We start from the raw sequence: 16,057 nt of genomic DNA on the forward strand, positions 1-16,057 counted from the left end.
ACACACGCACGTCACCCCCCGCTGCTAAGGAAGCAGGTAAAGGCAGGAGATTCCCAGGCAGGAGGGGCCAGGTGGGGCTCGGAGAGATGGGGGCAGCGGAGGAGAACTACAACTTTGTCTTTAAGGGTGAGTTTTCCTTGCACCCACTTTTCATGGCTGGTTTCAGGCTCGGGGCTGCGTCTTCAGCAACGGGCTGGGGCTGCCTTTCGAAAGGGGTGGCACTGGGGCCATGGGGCAGGTGGGTGGGAGCCGGGCGAAGGAAACCTTGGCTGACTGTGAGGCCCGATGGAGTGGTGGTGGCCTGGGGCACGTGACTCAAGGGGTGGAGGGGGAAGCAGCCGACCAGAATGGGAGCGGGGCTGAAGGGTCTTTCCGCAGGGGGGAGTGGGGAGTCCTTGGTGGGGGATCTTTGACCTCAGTCCAGCCTGGGGACAAATCCCACCTCCCCTGGGTATAAACCCCAGTGAAGTTGGGATGATATAGCAGAGGTTAGTCCTGCTTTGAGCAGGGGGTTGGACTAGATGACCTCCTGAGGTCCCTTCCAACTCTAATATTCTATGATTCTAAGTCAATGGAGAGGCACCAGGAATTTGGATTGGATGAGCCCCTCTGCCACTCCCTCTGCAGTCCCTCCGAGGTTGCGCCTAGCTCTGCGAACCCACTGAGCACCCTATCTGTAAATCAGTAGCCCAGCTCCGTGCCTGGCCCGACAACGGCATCGTGGGGTGCATTTCGGGGCCTTGCCATCTCCCTCTTCAGCAGTAAGTAGTGCGCACCGATGGCCTCGCTGGACAGCTGGGCCAATCTGATGTGGCCAGCCTTACAGTAGGGACCCTGCTGGGGAACCAGCGGAGCGGTGCTGAGGGAGGGCAGCACGGCCAGCGTGGAGGGACAAGGCTTCTAGCAACTCCGATTCCCCAGGGATTTGCATGGGTCCTGATGGACCTGTGGGTTGAACACCCTGGGGGCTGATTCTGCGTCACACTGCACCGTGAGTGGTCATTTGCATCTGTGCAAAGAAGGGGTCGCCCTGGTGTGAATGCCTGCACAAGGTGGAGACTGAGGAGCTGGTAGAATAATGGGTGGAAATCGCCCTTAAGAATCCTGCCTGCACAGTGTGGAGTGGATGTAAGGGCCATAGAGGGTGGGTCAGGGGTGTGGCTGGAATGCAATGTGCTGTGGCTATTCTATGCTTAATCTCAGGCCCCATGAGGGGCAGGGACTGTTTCTTGCTCTGTGTAGTCACAGCGCCCATCACACTGAAGCCTCAGGCTTGGTATGAACCTATAGGTGCTACTGTAATACAAGAAATAAAAGTGCCAACCTAGCGTAATGCCCGATGACAGGACCAGGGCCCAACAGGTTTGCACCCCTCTGGGGAGCAGTCTCATTTTTTGCTTTTCCGAGAAGAAATTTTTTTTTCCCAAGGAAATTAAACGCTTTCTGTGAATATTTTTGTTTAATCAAAACCCCCAAACTTTCTGGAGAAAAGTGGCTTGGCTGGAAAATTTCCGACCCTCCCTAGTTGAAGCCAACACCTTGAATTCCACCCAGAAGCTTTTTGGGAACAAGTGTTGGTCATAGAACATGGTCACGCCCCACGACGTCCCTTAGTAAATAAGCTAGAGCATTTTGCAGTAGCTTCAGCTTCTGAATGGTCCAGAACAGCAGGTTCAAATCCTAGCTGAGGTGTAACTTACATTCTTCTTATTTCATTTTGTATTGTCCATGGGTTTTCCTGGGAATGGTGCTGCCTCGTATGATGCAGGAGTTATGTAGGGCACAGGACGTAAGTGCTGATGATGGGGGGGGGGGGGGGGGGGGGAACTGTGTTGGTTTGAAATTGTGAAAATACAGGAGGGGCAAAGAAAAGCAAACTAGACCAGGGTGGCTGAGTGGAATGCAAAACATAAACATTGGACAAGCAGCTGAAATGGGGAAAAGCACATCGGGCGTTTAAAAGTCATTCTGCTTCAGTCGTCTTGGGAGTTGTCTTTAGCGTGTAGGGAAAGGACTTTAGGGTTTAGAAATATTATAATGATCTGGCCCATGTGTATCTCAGCATTTTTAGGGCAGGTGCTGTACAGAAACATAATAAGAGACAGCCCCTGCCCTGCTGAGCTTACAGTCAAGATAGATGAAGGGAGAAACAGTGGCACAGAACAGGGTCTTGAGCAAGATCAGCAGCAGAGCCGGGCCAAGAACCCAGACCTTCTGAGTGCTAGTCTAGCGCGCCAGTCACTGGATAACACTGCCACTGCCCTCCACTGGATGGAATCAGAACTGCTCAACTGTGTGTCAAAGGCCCTATACTGCCAGCACTAATGAGGAGTGGCCTGTAGTTTGGGTGAACTTTTGGAGGTGGGGGAGTCTGAGTTCCAGCCCCGTGGTCACCATGAAGTTCCACGTCCTCGGCAGTCACAGATCTGCTACGATAATTTTAAGCGAGGGGTGTCCTTTTCAGCACAAAGCCAGGGGAGACAGTCCCAGCAACGGCTGCTTGGCCCTTTAACGTCCCATTCCCAGAATTCAAGAGAGCGGGTAGTCTTGTGTTTGTGCAGACTTTGCACACCGCCTCCTGCCACACCTGCATGAGCGAGCGATACGGCCCGTCAGCACCAGGGCCCTGGCAAGCTCCGCCAGGTTCCCAGCAGCTGCGGCAGGGTTAGCTGCGCCCACAAGGAGCAGAAGATCAGAGCTACGGGCTTGCTTTGCAAACGGGACGGACACGGGTTAGCTCAGCTGCAGGGCGGCTTGAACCAGGGTGGAGACGGCGCTCTCTGTTGCCATACCAGGCACTGCCGCCCTCGGTGGGCCGTCTGGACAAAAGACACACACACAGACATCCATACACCTCAGCAAAGCACCAAGACAAATCCCTCACTATAGGGAGAGGGGCGTGGAGGCTAGAGGGAGTAAGCCAAGAGGAGGCTGAGAGAAGCAAAGGGAAAAAAAAAAAAAAGATGGGGGAGGCGATTTGTTAGGAAAGGCAACAGCCAAGACCTATTTGCCTAAGGAGTCACCCCTAGGACTAGCCCCGCCCACCTGTTACAGCCCGTTCCCAGCTGGCGTGCCAGTTACGCAGAAACCGTCCTGGCTCGTGGGTGCAATTCTATGGCCTGTGTTACTCTGAAGGTCAGACCGACGGGACCAGAATGAGCCTTCTTGGCCGAGCCTGATCCTCCCCTGCCTTGTGCAGCTGTGTGCGCCAGGGCAAAGCGGGGTGTAAAACGCTGCTGACTCAAACGGGAGGCATTTCGCACTGGCTCGGCACGGGTGTAACTGACGGCACAAGGTGCCGGCTGACGGGAGAATCAGGCCCAGTAACTATGAATACAGACAAACTCAGCACCGTTAGGTTGGGTCTGTTTGAGTGGTGAGATCAAACACGTCTCACTGAAACACACGCTGCAATAATCCTTTTTGGTGAGAAGCGAAACTGCCTTGACATTTGAGACGGGCCCATGCTCCAAACCGCCAGGAGGTGAAGGGTGTTCAGGAATGAAACCGGCACAGGAGAGCAATTTTTTGTCACCCTGCCCCACCCCACTTCAGAAAATTTGGAGGTTTTGGCAAAATATTCAGCCAAAATCCAAAATGTTTCAATTCAGAAATGCTGCCATGATGCTCCATAGGAGTTAGAGTCAGGGCTGAGCACCCCTGCCCCACGGCTGCGGCCTGGGCTCTGCGCCCCCCACCCTCTGTAGCAGTGGGGCTTTCCCCCATGGGGCTCCAGCTGTCATCCCCCCCCAGCCGTGCCCTCTCCCACTCCTGGTTATTTTTAGTAAAGTCAGGACAGGTCACGGGTTCCATGAATTTTTGTTTGTTGCCCGTGACCTGTCCATGACTTTTACTAAAACAACTGTGACAAAATATTAACCTTAAGCATGAGATGTTAATAATTGGTGGGCTGTTTTAGTTTGCCTTCTGATTTTGAAGACCTTGTCACATTTTCATGCTTCTCTCTGCAATCAGGAAACTGCCTTATTCTCTTCTCAACATGAGAACCTCAGCTTTCATTTACTCACGTGACTCTGGGCGTTGGGACCTTTAAGAAAAGCACCAAATATCGAGAGCATTGGCAACTTTTGATCTGCACCATGTTGTGTGCTAGGGGCTGTACAAACACTTATGCCTGCCCCTGAAGAGGTAACAGTCTATAGACATTGGGTGGGAAAGGAAACTCAGGCACCGAGAGAGGACGGGGACTTGCCCCAGGTCACCCTGCAGGCTGGTGGCAGGGCCAAGAATAGAACCCAGTAGAAATGAGTAGAGGGATTCAAGGGCACATGCTAGGCCTGGAACTACTACGAACTCCTGGTTTGAAACTAAAGACTTGTCTACACGTGGAGATTGCCCAGAATAAGCTATTCTGAAACAGTTTCACAGGCGGACACTCTTATTTCAGAATAAGAGTGCCTTTTCCCTGCATTATCTTAATCTGGATTAAACTCCAAGGTGCCAGTGTCCCTTTAAAATGAGGCGATTTGTTAACTTCCCAGGCAGGCTGCACAGCCAGCAAATGTACACAGGTGTTTCGGGAGGAGAGGAGTGGAATGAGGTGGGTTTGATCACGAGGTGTTAGCACAACAGACGTGCACCCACTGGTCATTCAATGCGTCCGTTAAGGCTTGGGAAGGGAGTTTATTTGTGAGTTGAAAATTGTTACTTTCCTTGCTGCGGAGTCTCGAGGGTGGAAAAGCATTGCTGCAAATAAATGAATTCAGTCAAACCTGTGAAAGACTTGGCAGGGCTGAGACAGGAGAAGAAAGTATGGCCTAGTGGCTGGGGGAGTACTCTAGGACGCGGGAAATCTGGCTTCCATTCCTTAGTCTGAAATTCAGTAAACAGAAGTGCAAAGTACTGTGCTTAAGAAATAAAAATCAAACCCACGACTACAAAACGGGGGAGGCTAGGCTGAAAAGCCCCTGGGAATTATAGTGGATCACAAACTGAATATGAGTCAACAACGTGATGCAGTCGTGAAAAGGACTCCGAGCATTCTAAGGTGTATTCACAGGAGCCTCCTATGTCAGCCACGGGAGGTAATTGTTCTGCTCAACTCGGCACTGGCGAGGCCTCAGCTGGAGTCCTGTGTCCAGGAAACGTGCACAAACTGGAGGGGGTGCAGAGGACAGCCACACAAACGATCCGCGGTTTAGAAAACCCAACCTACGAGGAAAGGTTATAAAAAAGCCTGGGCATGTTTAGTCTTGAAAAAAGAAGAGTGAGGTGGGACCTGATAACAGTCTTCAAATATATTAATGGCTGTTATAAAGAGGCCAGAGATCCCTTGTTCTCCACGTCTTCTGAAAGTAGGACAAGAAGTAATGGGCTTAACGGCAGCGAGGGAGATTAGGTTAGTGATTAGGAAAACTTTTTAACTCCAAGGGTAGTTAAGCTCTGGAACAAGCTTCCAAGAGAGGCTGGGGAATCCCCGTCACTGGAGGTTTTAAGAACAGGTTGGACAAGCCCCTAGGTAGAACTAAGTAAATGGTCTAGGTTTCCTTTCTTCTGCCTCAGAGCAGGGTGCTGGGTGGACTTGATGACTTCTCAAGGTCCAGGCCCTGCATTTCTATGATTCTGTGATTCCCTGCTCTGCCACACACTCCCTGTGTGATTTTGGGCAAGTCACTTAGCCTGTCAGTGCCTCAGTTTCCCCATCTGTACAATGGGGATAATAGCACAGCCCTGGCTCCCAAGGAGGGCTTGTGAGAATAAATCTATTAAAGATTGCGAAGCACTTATGTACTATGGTAATGGGGGCCAGAAAAAGTGCTTTAGCTAGATAGGGTCCGTCTACACAGCAAACAAAGACCCAGGGTGTGTGTGTGTGTCTCAGAGCTCAAGTCTTAGCCAGAGCCTGAATGCCTACACTGCTATTTTTATCCCCTAAGCGTGAGCCTGCGAGCCTGTCAGTTGACCCTGGCTGAGACTCACTGCTGCAGGTGTTCTTCTGCTCTGTAGATGTACCCCTAAATACTAAGCCACATTCCTGACAGAAAATTCAAGAGCATTCCACAAACAGAGAGATCAGAAGATCCAGCACCATAAGAAAAGGCAAATCTTCAATCCAGCATTTTCGGTTGCTGTTTAGAAAAGAGAGACAGAGAGAAAATGCTCTCAGGTTTCATTTCACTTTGGCTTAATACAGGAGAGGCTGTAGCATGAAAAGAAGGAAAACTGTAGACCAGCAGCAGACATTTGGGGTATTTAGTGAAAGTTCCAGCACTCACTGTGATTGTTGTTCAGGGTAATCCAGAATCACCAACCCCAAGTGTTGAAAAATCATGAGTCAGGGCCCAAAATCATGACTGGCTTAAAATCTTGAGATTTTTAAAACAAATAAATGTGGGGTCTCTCTTTATTTGTCTTCTGGATTCATGCGCTTCACATTTTCTAGTTTTTTTCTCCACAAACCAAAGGGCTAGAAACTTTCTGGGTTTGTAAATTAAAGCTGAGATTCTTCTCACACCATCACCTGACTCCAGCAGCTGGGACTTCAAGCTTGCACAAATATCTCAAGAGTTGAGGTAAAATCGTGAGAGTTGGGGCAGCATTGGCAGGCGTATTATGCAGCTACAATGATGTGTGCAGCTAGAAAACGTTTGTCTTGTGTGTCCTGCACCACTGCGTTTCTAAGAACTCTCCCTGAACGCAGATAGCAGCTGTTGTGAGTCAGTCCAATGCAAACTGTTACAGAGGAGCTATATACACTTTGCTCTCTCTCATATGGGACTTTCCTTTTGTTCTTTCTTTTTTGGTTGGTTTCCTTAATTTGATTCTGACTGAAATCTGCTCCTTGTATATGGAAAAACATAACAGATGGGGGGGGCTAGGAAAAAATTTTCCTTGTGGGTTTGTTTTCCCCATAACTGCTTAATGAAGAGACAGAATACTGGACTCAATGGACACATGGGCAGCTCCAGTGTGGAAATTGCAATGTTGCGAAATGCAGCCCTTGTCTGTTATGCCGGAGTATTAACTCGCCTAACTCGCCATTTCCCTGCAACTTGTGTCATCCTTTGTGCCAATGCACAGTGGGTGATTCTGGCTTGGTAGCATTGCACGCCCACTTTTGGTGGCGTAAATGACAATGCGAGACGCAAGGCAGTGGAGAATCAGGCCCCAAAATATTTGCATTGCAACCATCTTGGGAAGAATGATTCCTCTGTGTTTGTACAGTGCTGTGCACCGTGAGAGAGTGCAGTACATTATTAATAAAACGACGATGGACTGGCTAGTATGTATGATTATATGTACTGCGGTAGCATTTAAGAGCTCTAGTCATGGATCAGTACTCCATTGTGCTAGGTGCTGTACAAAGAGAATGAAAAAACAGTCTCTGCCCCAACAAGCCAAAGTCATGCTCCATTGCTCTCTACTGGAATTGTAACTGCTCATCTGGATGTCATATGCCCTATACTGCTGCTAGCTCATGATGATTCTCCTTCATCTTTTGGATGAGGAGGATCAGAATCCTATCTCTGGTGCACGGTTGCCATTTGTATCTTATTTTGCGAGGCGTTTCTCTCTTGTCTCCCTAGTGGTCCTGATCGGAGAGTCTGGTGTGGGGAAGACCAATCTGCTCTCACGCTTTACCCGCAATGAATTCAACCACGACAGCCGCACCACCATCGGCGTGGAGTTCTCCACACGCACCATCATGGTGGGTGACGCCATGGTGAAGGCCCAAATCTGGGACACGGCCGGGCTGGAGCGCTACCGTGCCATCACCTCAGCGTAAGCGGGCCGCATGGCTCAATGCCCCGGCGGGAAGGGGGGCAACAGCGGTACCATCTAAAGGCAGAGCTCCAAGGGTATGGCACAGGGGTCTAGTGTAGGTGACCCACCCATCCTCGGCATGACTCACTGTCTCCTGCCAGTGGCTGGAACACACGGAGATTCCTGAGTTCGCTACAGCCTTTGTGCTAACAGTTCTTTTAGCTCAGGCAGTTAATGCTAGCACTCTTAGAGCCAAAGATCTGGGGTTCAATCCCCACAGCTAACCACCCGCTTAGCGGAGTCACGGTACCCACAGAGCAAGTTGGATGGGGAATGTCTATAGCCCAAATGAAGTTGTAGGGCCTGATTCTCCATTGCCCTGCACTTCCTGAGTTATTTACATGTGTGCAAAACAGGCTTAGGACACTGCTGTTTTGACTGGGCAGCGTCTCACACTGGCTTAAGGAGTTGGATCCGCAGCAGGTGTAAACAGGTATCCTTGGGGCTCCGCACAGATCCACATGCAGGACCAAGCTGGATTTTAGGGGCTGACAGGCCCAAGTTGTCTGCGCAGGGGTGCAAATCTCCTTCAACAGCAAGAGAAATATTTGTATTGTGAAAATTAAGGGGGAAAAAGTCCGAGAAACCAGGGTGTTTATTTGACTGTAACTGATGCCCAGCAGTGTTCGAACCCCAGCCCGCCAGAGACACAGATCTCTGCCAGTGGAGTTAAAGGAGGGAGGCCACTGCTTGGTAGCAGTAGTAGGTTATTATCTTAGTAGCTCAGCCACAGGAAGGGAGGTGGCAGGGGGGAAAGGACAGGGATGTGGCAGCCACTCTGTGGAACTGCTCTTGGAGCAGTAGTGCTGGGTTCTGGGTAGAGGCACTAGGGGTGTGTCTACACTGCACACTAAGCCCAGGTCCGTGAGACCTGAGCTTTAGGATTCGGTGTTTCCGAGCCCTCACTTGAGCGTCCACACTACACTGCAAACCTGGGCTTGCAATTGCTGGACCCAGATCTCACAGCCATGCTAACGCATCCACGCTGCGCTGCCCGGACCTCCTGACTCGGGCCTGAGGCTCGAGCTGCGTCCACGCTGCAAAATGATGGGGCTTGGAAGGAGAGTTTCAGCAGGACGGGGGTTCTGATCCACCCCTGCTAGCAGGGTCCTAGGAGCTGGGCCCTGAGGGTTTGCTGACCTGAGTCAAGGTGATCTCTGTGTGGACGGAAGAGAGACTTGGGCTCAAACCCGAGTCAGAGCCTAGGTTTAGTATGCAATGCAGACTTTAGCTATGAGGCCTGGCCCCGTTAGAGGCAGTGGGGCGGTGAGGGGCTCTGGCGGAGGCCGCGTGGTGAAGGCCGCCCTCTCTCAGCAGGTATTACAGGGGAGCAGTGGGCGCCCTCCTCGTTTTCGACATCACCAAGCACCAGACCTACGACGTGGTGGAGCGCTGGCTGAAGGAGCTCTACGACCATGCTGAGGCCACCATCATTGTCATGCTGGTGGGCAACAAGACGGACTTAGCTCAGGCCCGCGAGGTGCCGACCGAGGAGGCCAAGATGTTTGCAGGTACGGACCCACCACCCTGGGGCAGACCCACGCCGAGACAGTGAGCGCGGCGGCGATCTGTTGAGAGGCCCGGGACAGCTGACCGGGCCTGAAAGCTTCCCATTCCAGCCAGAGCTCTGCCTGGTCGGGGGTGCTCCCCCGGCTGAGTCAGTGTTGATCCTGTAGGGCCCTGGCGGGGATGGGGGCTGTATGACAGGGAGCAGGGTCAGCTCTGAACCTGATGCCCCACTGTCGTTCTGCTGCGGGAGATGCCAGGCTAGATGGGCCAGTGGCCTGACCTTGTTCTGGCTGGAAGAGGGATACTGGCTAGCTGGCCCCCCAAACGGTCCCGGAGGTCCCGTGCCTCTCACGTGACCCTGTCCTTGCAGAAAACAACGGGCTGCTGTTCATCGAGACATCCGCCTTGGACTCCACGAACGTCGAGCAGGCCTTCGAGACCATCCTGAGAGGTGTGCCTGGGGCGGGGGGAAGGCGGAGTTGGGGCGCTGGGGTCTGAGCAGAGCACACTCTGTGGGTGGGGGTTGGGGGGCTGATGGCTAAACACCTAGGGGGCAAACTCTCCATGGAAAAAGATCAAGGCGCCACGCAACAACTGCTCCGCCGCCAGGGAGGCGCTAAGGAGACGGAGCGGGTTATCGCACTCTCCTTTCAGCCCGTGTCCCACCTCCTGCCATGCCTGCATCCTGCTGGGCCAGGTCAGACCATTTGTCTATCCACGGAGCTTCTCTCTGCACCAAGGGGGCAGGTCAGCGACGAGACCACCTGGTCTCCCTGAGCTGCTTTGGGCTGGAGAGGGTTTTCCTAGGTGTAAAACTCAGGGGCTGGGACAAAACACTGCCTGACGCTTTGGAGAGAGAAAAGGCTGGGAAGCCGGTTTCGGCAAGGAATTACCCACATGCTGCCTGTTTCCACCACCGCTCAAGGGGATCGGATGTAAGAACATGCCTGAGCTGGGCTGACATGAGGGGGAGAAAAGGAGGGGACAGTTGTACCAGGGCCCTGAGCTTTGGTGGGAGTGGAGGGATAGGAGCGTGTCCCAAAATGTCTGTGTAAATAAAATGCTGTCCGTGGCCCAGCCAGAGGGGGACTTAGCACCACCCGGGTGAGGGAGCAGCGTGGGGGGTGAGTGGAAACGCCCCAGGATCCCTCATTTTCGGTCCCTCTTCCAGACATTTTCAACAAAGTGCAGAAGCAGCAGCAGAACAGCCCCCAGGGCAACGCGGTGTCGCTCTCCAGCGAGAACCCCCACGGCGCGTCCCAGACCCTGGAGGAGAAGCGATCGTGCTGCGTGAATCTCTGAGATCGGGGCAGGAGCTGGACCGGGAGTCGCTGTGGCATCGGTGGGCCCCTCCTGCCACTCTGCTTTCTGACCAGGGGACATGCCCATCCCCTCCCTCAACCCCCAGCACTGCACCAAGCCAGGGCATGGCCGGGAGATGGAAACAGGTCTACAATTGATCGGTCCCTTGGCCCCCTCTCAGGCGCCCTTCCGCAAAGCTGTTACTCACCCCCCACCTGCGGGCAGCAGCACTAGAGACAGGGATGCTGCATACTCAGAGCTCTGCCCCCTGAGGGGGGGATCTTGGGACGGGGGTCTGCTAGCACCTCCCCCCTAGCAGAGGAGGAGTCAGTCATTGGAACACGCCTGTCTGTCTCAGTTATCTGACCCCCTTACCATAGTGTCTGAGCATCTTTTTAATGTGTTTATCCTCACAACCCTCTACAGTGCTCTTGTGCCCAATGTACAGATGGGGAAACCGAGGAACGGGTTGACCAGATGATGTGCCCAGGGTTACACAGAGCATCTGTGGCAGAAATCTGGGTCTCCCGAGTTCCAGGTTGGCGGCCTAACCACTGGGCAGTCCTTCCTCTCTTCCTGCAACCGGGCAGATTTTAAGGAAGGAATTTAAATATTATAACATATTGGTCTGATCCTGCCCTTGGATCCACGCACGTTTAGAACCTGGCCTCAGTGCCACTCAGCTCAGCAGGGCTTACTCCAGATTCACCCAGCTGCGTCTACGGTCAGAATCCGGCCTTCCCTGGGGAAGCCAATGGCAGGGTGCGGCCACCTGGTGCCAATTCCAGGATTGAATCCACCCTTTCCGCCTCGACGCCACAGCTTTAAACAGCCCGCCCTTTTCACCGCCTCTCATGACCTCGGCACTGATGTAGCAGGATGCATGTCACACCGCTGTCCTCAAAGCCAACCCGCTCCTGGGGTGCAGAATCGCTCACTGAATAGCCAGCCTCTGTAAAAATACGACTGCCCTTCACAGAACAGAAATACCGGCGTGTGGCGAGAGAAGGCAGATATCTAGGGCGTGGATTGCCTAGCTAGGGTTTCTTTGAGCTGCAGCCTGGCTTTAAGGCCTGAGATCTTGGGGATAGGGGCGGGCGAGAAGGGGGGATGGTCCCTCTGGTAAAATAACGCAACACTGGGGTTCATTTTCAGAGGTGCTGAGCACACGTCGCTCCCATTGGCTTCAGCTGCAATTGTGTCTACCTCACAGAACCAGGCCCTCGGTCAATATACACCGAACCAGGCTCTGATTCAGCGGCTACTAAGGATTTGGCCCAAAATTCCAAGATGCCCGTAGGAGTCTTGCCACGGAGTTCAATGGGCATTGACTGGATCTAGTTTCTAGGGCAGGAAGTGGGGGGCAGGGGTTTCCCTCTGATTAATGGTTATGCATCTGAGCTCTTTCTGGATCCTGGGCTGGATTCTGATCTCTGGGCAATCTGGGGAAGCTGTGGACATGCGCTGATTTCAGCGGAGCAAATCCACAGGCACCAGAATCCAGCCCTAACGTCGCTGAAGTCAGTGGGCTGCCTCTCAGCTGGTATAAACTGGCAAAGCTCCACCCAAGTTATGCCAATGCACACCAGTCCGGTGCGTTTACGCTGGCTGCGTGCACCAGTGTGTCCGAGATCAGACTCCAGCCCAGCCCTGTTGGAGTTAGTGGGGTGACTCTGGATTTACACCCGTGCAATTTGTTGGTTTGGGGCCCATTCTGCGCCGAGACAGAAATACTAAATCCCTGTTGCGCCCCTTGTTCTGATCTAAACCTGGCTTTTGCCTGTCGCTAATCTAACCACAGTATCTTGTGAACGTCCGGATCCAGTGGGAATTATATGTGTGGTCGCTGGAGCGGGGCTGGATCTTTTTGCACAGATTGGCTCACCAGCAGCCTGGGCACGGGGAGTGCGTGTGATGCGATGTACTGTGCAACGTCAAACCAAACATTAAAACCTTTAGCGAACGTTTCACCGCCAGGGGTCGGCTTAGCTTTAATTCCTGAACGTTCCTGCGGTGAGGATCTCACCCAATTTTTCCATCCTTTTCATTCCCCTTCCTCCTCCTCAGGGATGTTAAGGGGTGAACCTGCAAGATACGGGGTCTCAGACTGGATGGCCAAGGGTCTGCGAGCTCTGAAGTGGCTCCTGTCGCGCTACTTCCATCCGCAGGGCTGGGAAATCTTCCTACATGCAGTTCTGCTAGCGGATCTCAGGCCTCATCTGTAGTCCCTGCTATTGCATCTCCTGGACTCATCAACACAGCTCTGCTGGTGCCCCTCATTTCACTCTCCCCCCCCCCCGCCCAGCTGTTCCAGCCCGGGCTTCCCCCCAGCGAGATATTTTTATAGTCATTGCGGGGGCTTCCTGTATTCCCCCTCCAGGATTCCCAGTTGCATTTGATCTCCACAGAAGAAAGAAAACACATCCTTCGCCTGGTGATGAAACTCTGCCCAGGGGCTGACGGGGAGCAAGAGCAGAGTTCAGCTGGCTGTAATTCGTCCAGCACTGGGCTCAGCCACGACGAAAATCTCCAACAAAATAGGCTCCAAGCTGTGCCTGGCCCTTGTGCTGCTGCCTCTGCGCAGAGGTGACTTTCACCCTGGCGGGGAGAAGACTCCAGCTGCTTACCCATGGCTCCGTTGGCTCGCGTGGGGCTCTCAGGAGTGGGGACGGATCCTCAGCTAGTGCAGATCAGCACCGATCTCGGTGGAGCCACCCCACAGCCGCTCACTAGCAGCGCTGTGAAGAGGCCTGGTTACAAGGCTAAATGCTAGCGAGCGGACCCAGCCTCAAAGATCACACGTGGAACCATCAGAGAGTTTAAAGAGAGGGTAGCAGGGTGCAGTGCCCAAGGGCAGGCTATGCCTCAGCACAGCAGTCCCCCTGCCTCAGTTTCCCCTCACCTGGGTCCGGACCTGCAGACCTCCCCTGCCTTTAGTCTGTCTTGGCAGAGCTAACAGCAGGCCCTTGTAATGCTCAGGAGGTAGTTACCTGTCCCTGGCCCCCGTTCCCAGCATGGTCTGTTACGCCTGTCGGAACATCTGTTCTTAAAGAAGCCGGGCCCCAGCGAGAACAGAGAGAGTTTAGCCACACTGAGCATGGCAAGCGGGGGAGGGGTGGCAAGAAAAGTGGGCTAGCTGGCCAGGTTGCTGTTTTGCAGCATCGCTGTGAATTGGGAAGTGGGGGCAGAGCAAATGTCCTTCCTTTTCTATCCCAGAGCCCTTCCATCCGCTACAGTGTTAGCAACCAGCAGCCAACCCCCACCCCAGGCAAATCAGTCCCCTCGTCCCCAGACCCCAGGCAAATCGTTCTCATCGTTAGGAGCGGTGCTAGCAACGTGTTATAACACACGTTCCTCGTAAAATCATCATTGTGTGTGTAACGCGCAGATCAGGAGTCAGACCCCTCGCAAATCAGGAGACTGTCTTTAAAAATAATTAGATTTATCTTTTTAAAAAAATCACGAGATTGTCTTACAAATCATGAGATTTTTTAAAAAAAATCGTCGGGTTCTTTTTATTCGCATTCTGGTTTCTGAGCCTTGAAGGGGTCACAGTTTCCAGCTTTTCTCACCCCCTCAGAACCCCCCCTTTTTTTTTAAATGAAAGCCGAGCTACTCAAGTGAATTCAGAAGCCAGGGCTTTAAGGAAAAAACTCCAAATATCGCCAGGGCCGGCAACACTGTATTATCACGAGAATGATTTATTCAGGCCCAACCGAGATCAGGCCCCATCATGGCAGGTGCTGCAGAGACACACCCAGAAAGAGACAAGCCCCGCCTCAAAGAGCCCACAAGGGAAACGGACAAGAGAGACGACAGGTGGGAAGGGAAGGGAAGGTACAGAAAGGGGAAGCCTGTCGTTCACCATCACGTAGCAGATCAAGGCCTTTCCTAAACCAACAGCCAAACCTGCTGTGACTGGCTCCCCGTGGCAGCGGGATGCTAAGGATGAATCTGGCCTGTTATATTTAAATCTTAGTGACCTGAGATCTAAAGAGCTAAAAGAACCAGAGGGCGAAGCCGAGGAGCATTCAGTCAGCCCGGAGAAGCTCACGCTGCCCCCTAATGACCGCTCAGCCGCCCATGGGAAATGAGGGAGTTGTCAGTTTGTGTCCCAGGGGACAAGCGTCCACGTCACAATAACTGCCGCCCCCCCCCCAGGCACCACTTAGCCCTTGATGGGTCATCTCGGCTGGGAGTCTGAGATCAGACCGGGCCATGGAGACGGAGCAGCCGGTTCATCCCTCGGGGAGGTGGGATGTCTTTTCAGGGCCTGGCGTGTGCACACACACACAGGCCCCCGCATCCACCCACGCACACAAAATCCTGGCTCCATCGAAGTCCGTGTGAGTTTTGCAACCGACGTCAGTGAGGCCAGGATTTCACTCGGGTTTCCCCTCTCGCTGGACGCTCCCTCCCTTCCCCCAACACACACACCCGGCCGCTAGTGCTTTCCCTGTGCTCACGTCAGCCCCGTGCCCTGGGGGTTCAATCAGGCATGTGGCGCGGGTTGTGCCCCGTGTCACTTTCAGAGGCTGGCTTGACTCGGACGGACCTGGGCGGGCTCTGCGCAGGGCGGGATTCTCCCGGGGGCTGTTTCTACCCACTTTAGACCCCTTCACACTTCCAGCATCACCTGGCTGGGATGGAGACCAGGCCCAGAACATCCAGCGCCCCTGTCCAGCCCACAGCACGCCACTGCCTCAGAATTCCCTCTGCCATTTCAACGGGAGCCAATACTGTCCTTCACGTCCTATCCTAAACTAGCAGGCAGCATCACGCTGTCCTGCAGCTGCTGGGCCCCCCCGATGCCTGGAGATCAGGGCCCAGGAGCACGGGGTGACGTCACTATCTCATGTCAGGGCACGTTCTGCTGTCCTGCCAGGCCGGTGCCGGGGGCAGGGCCATTCCAGCACAGAAGAGCCTTCTCCCCTGAACCCCAGCAGCGAGGCTCGGGCAACAGGCTGGCTGGCTTTTCCCAAGACCGGGAAACTTGCGTCATCCCCACCCCTTCCATGTGCCGCGGGAGAAAAAAGGGGTGCAAAGGGTATGATTTGCCCCACGGAGACAGCCGGTCTAAAGGGCCTGCAAGGTCTGCACCGCACGTCAGGGGGCTCTGTGCTCCGACTTCAAAGCCGGCTGGCCAGCGACGCAGAAAGTCATGGCTGTTCCCCCAGCGCTCTGGATAACAGGGGGTCCCGCTCTCTTTAAGTGCCCAAGGGCTGACGTAACTCAGCATTTGGCTCATGGTTGCCCTCTAGTGTCTGGTCCAGAGAAGGGGGTTATGGCCCAAGAGGGGGTGGGTTACACTAAGTGATGGGGGCAGGGTGTGAGAGAGAGACTCTCTCTTTCTTGGGGGCTCCTTAGTGTTGGTCTGATACAGGGGAGGCCTAAACTGCCTGCATGGCAGGACGGGGGCTGGGTGGCAAGGGGGTGGGGCTGGATTTTGTTCCACAGGTCA

At 53.7% G+C, this 16,057-nt stretch overlaps 1 protein-coding gene across 1 annotated transcript; it reads left to right on the plus strand.

Annotated features, from left to right (window-relative positions):
- On the plus strand, positions 1-10,611 carry RAB25 (RAB25, member RAS oncogene family). Its single transcript, XM_067569415.1, has 5 exons — positions 1-126; positions 7,548-7,743; positions 9,103-9,296; positions 9,665-9,745; positions 10,466-10,611. Exons 1-5 carry the CDS (start codon positions 87-89, stop codon positions 10,594-10,596), a joined length of 642 nt encoding a protein of 213 aa, XP_067425516.1. The 5' UTR covers positions 1-86; the 3' UTR covers positions 10,597-10,611.
- The last annotated feature ends 5,446 nt before the right edge of the window (positions 10,612-16,057 follow it).

This window comes from Emydura macquarii, unplaced genomic scaffold (assembly GCF_026122565.2).
Source record: "Emydura macquarii macquarii isolate MOO-44397 ecotype Brisbane River unplaced genomic scaffold, CSIRO-AGI_Emac_v2 contig_2924, whole genome shotgun sequence".
Lineage (NCBI taxonomy): Eukaryota > Metazoa > Chordata > Testudines > Chelidae > Emydura > Emydura macquarii.

What these genes read in the sequence shown, in the direction of transcription:
- RAB25 (XM_067569415.1), top strand. Translation starts at nt 87, where the DNA reads ATGGGGGCAGCGGAGGAGAACTACAACTTTGTCTTTAAGG. An exon ending in TACCGTGCCATCACCTCAGC is followed by an intron (nt 7,744 to 9,102) that starts GTAAGCGGGCCG and finishes CTCTCTCAGCAG; the next exon opens with GTATTACAGGGGAGCAGTGG. An exon ending in CTTCGAGACCATCCTGAGAG is followed by an intron (nt 9,746 to 10,465) that starts GTGTGCCTGGGG and finishes TCCCTCTTCCAG; the next exon opens with ACATTTTCAACAAAGTGCAG.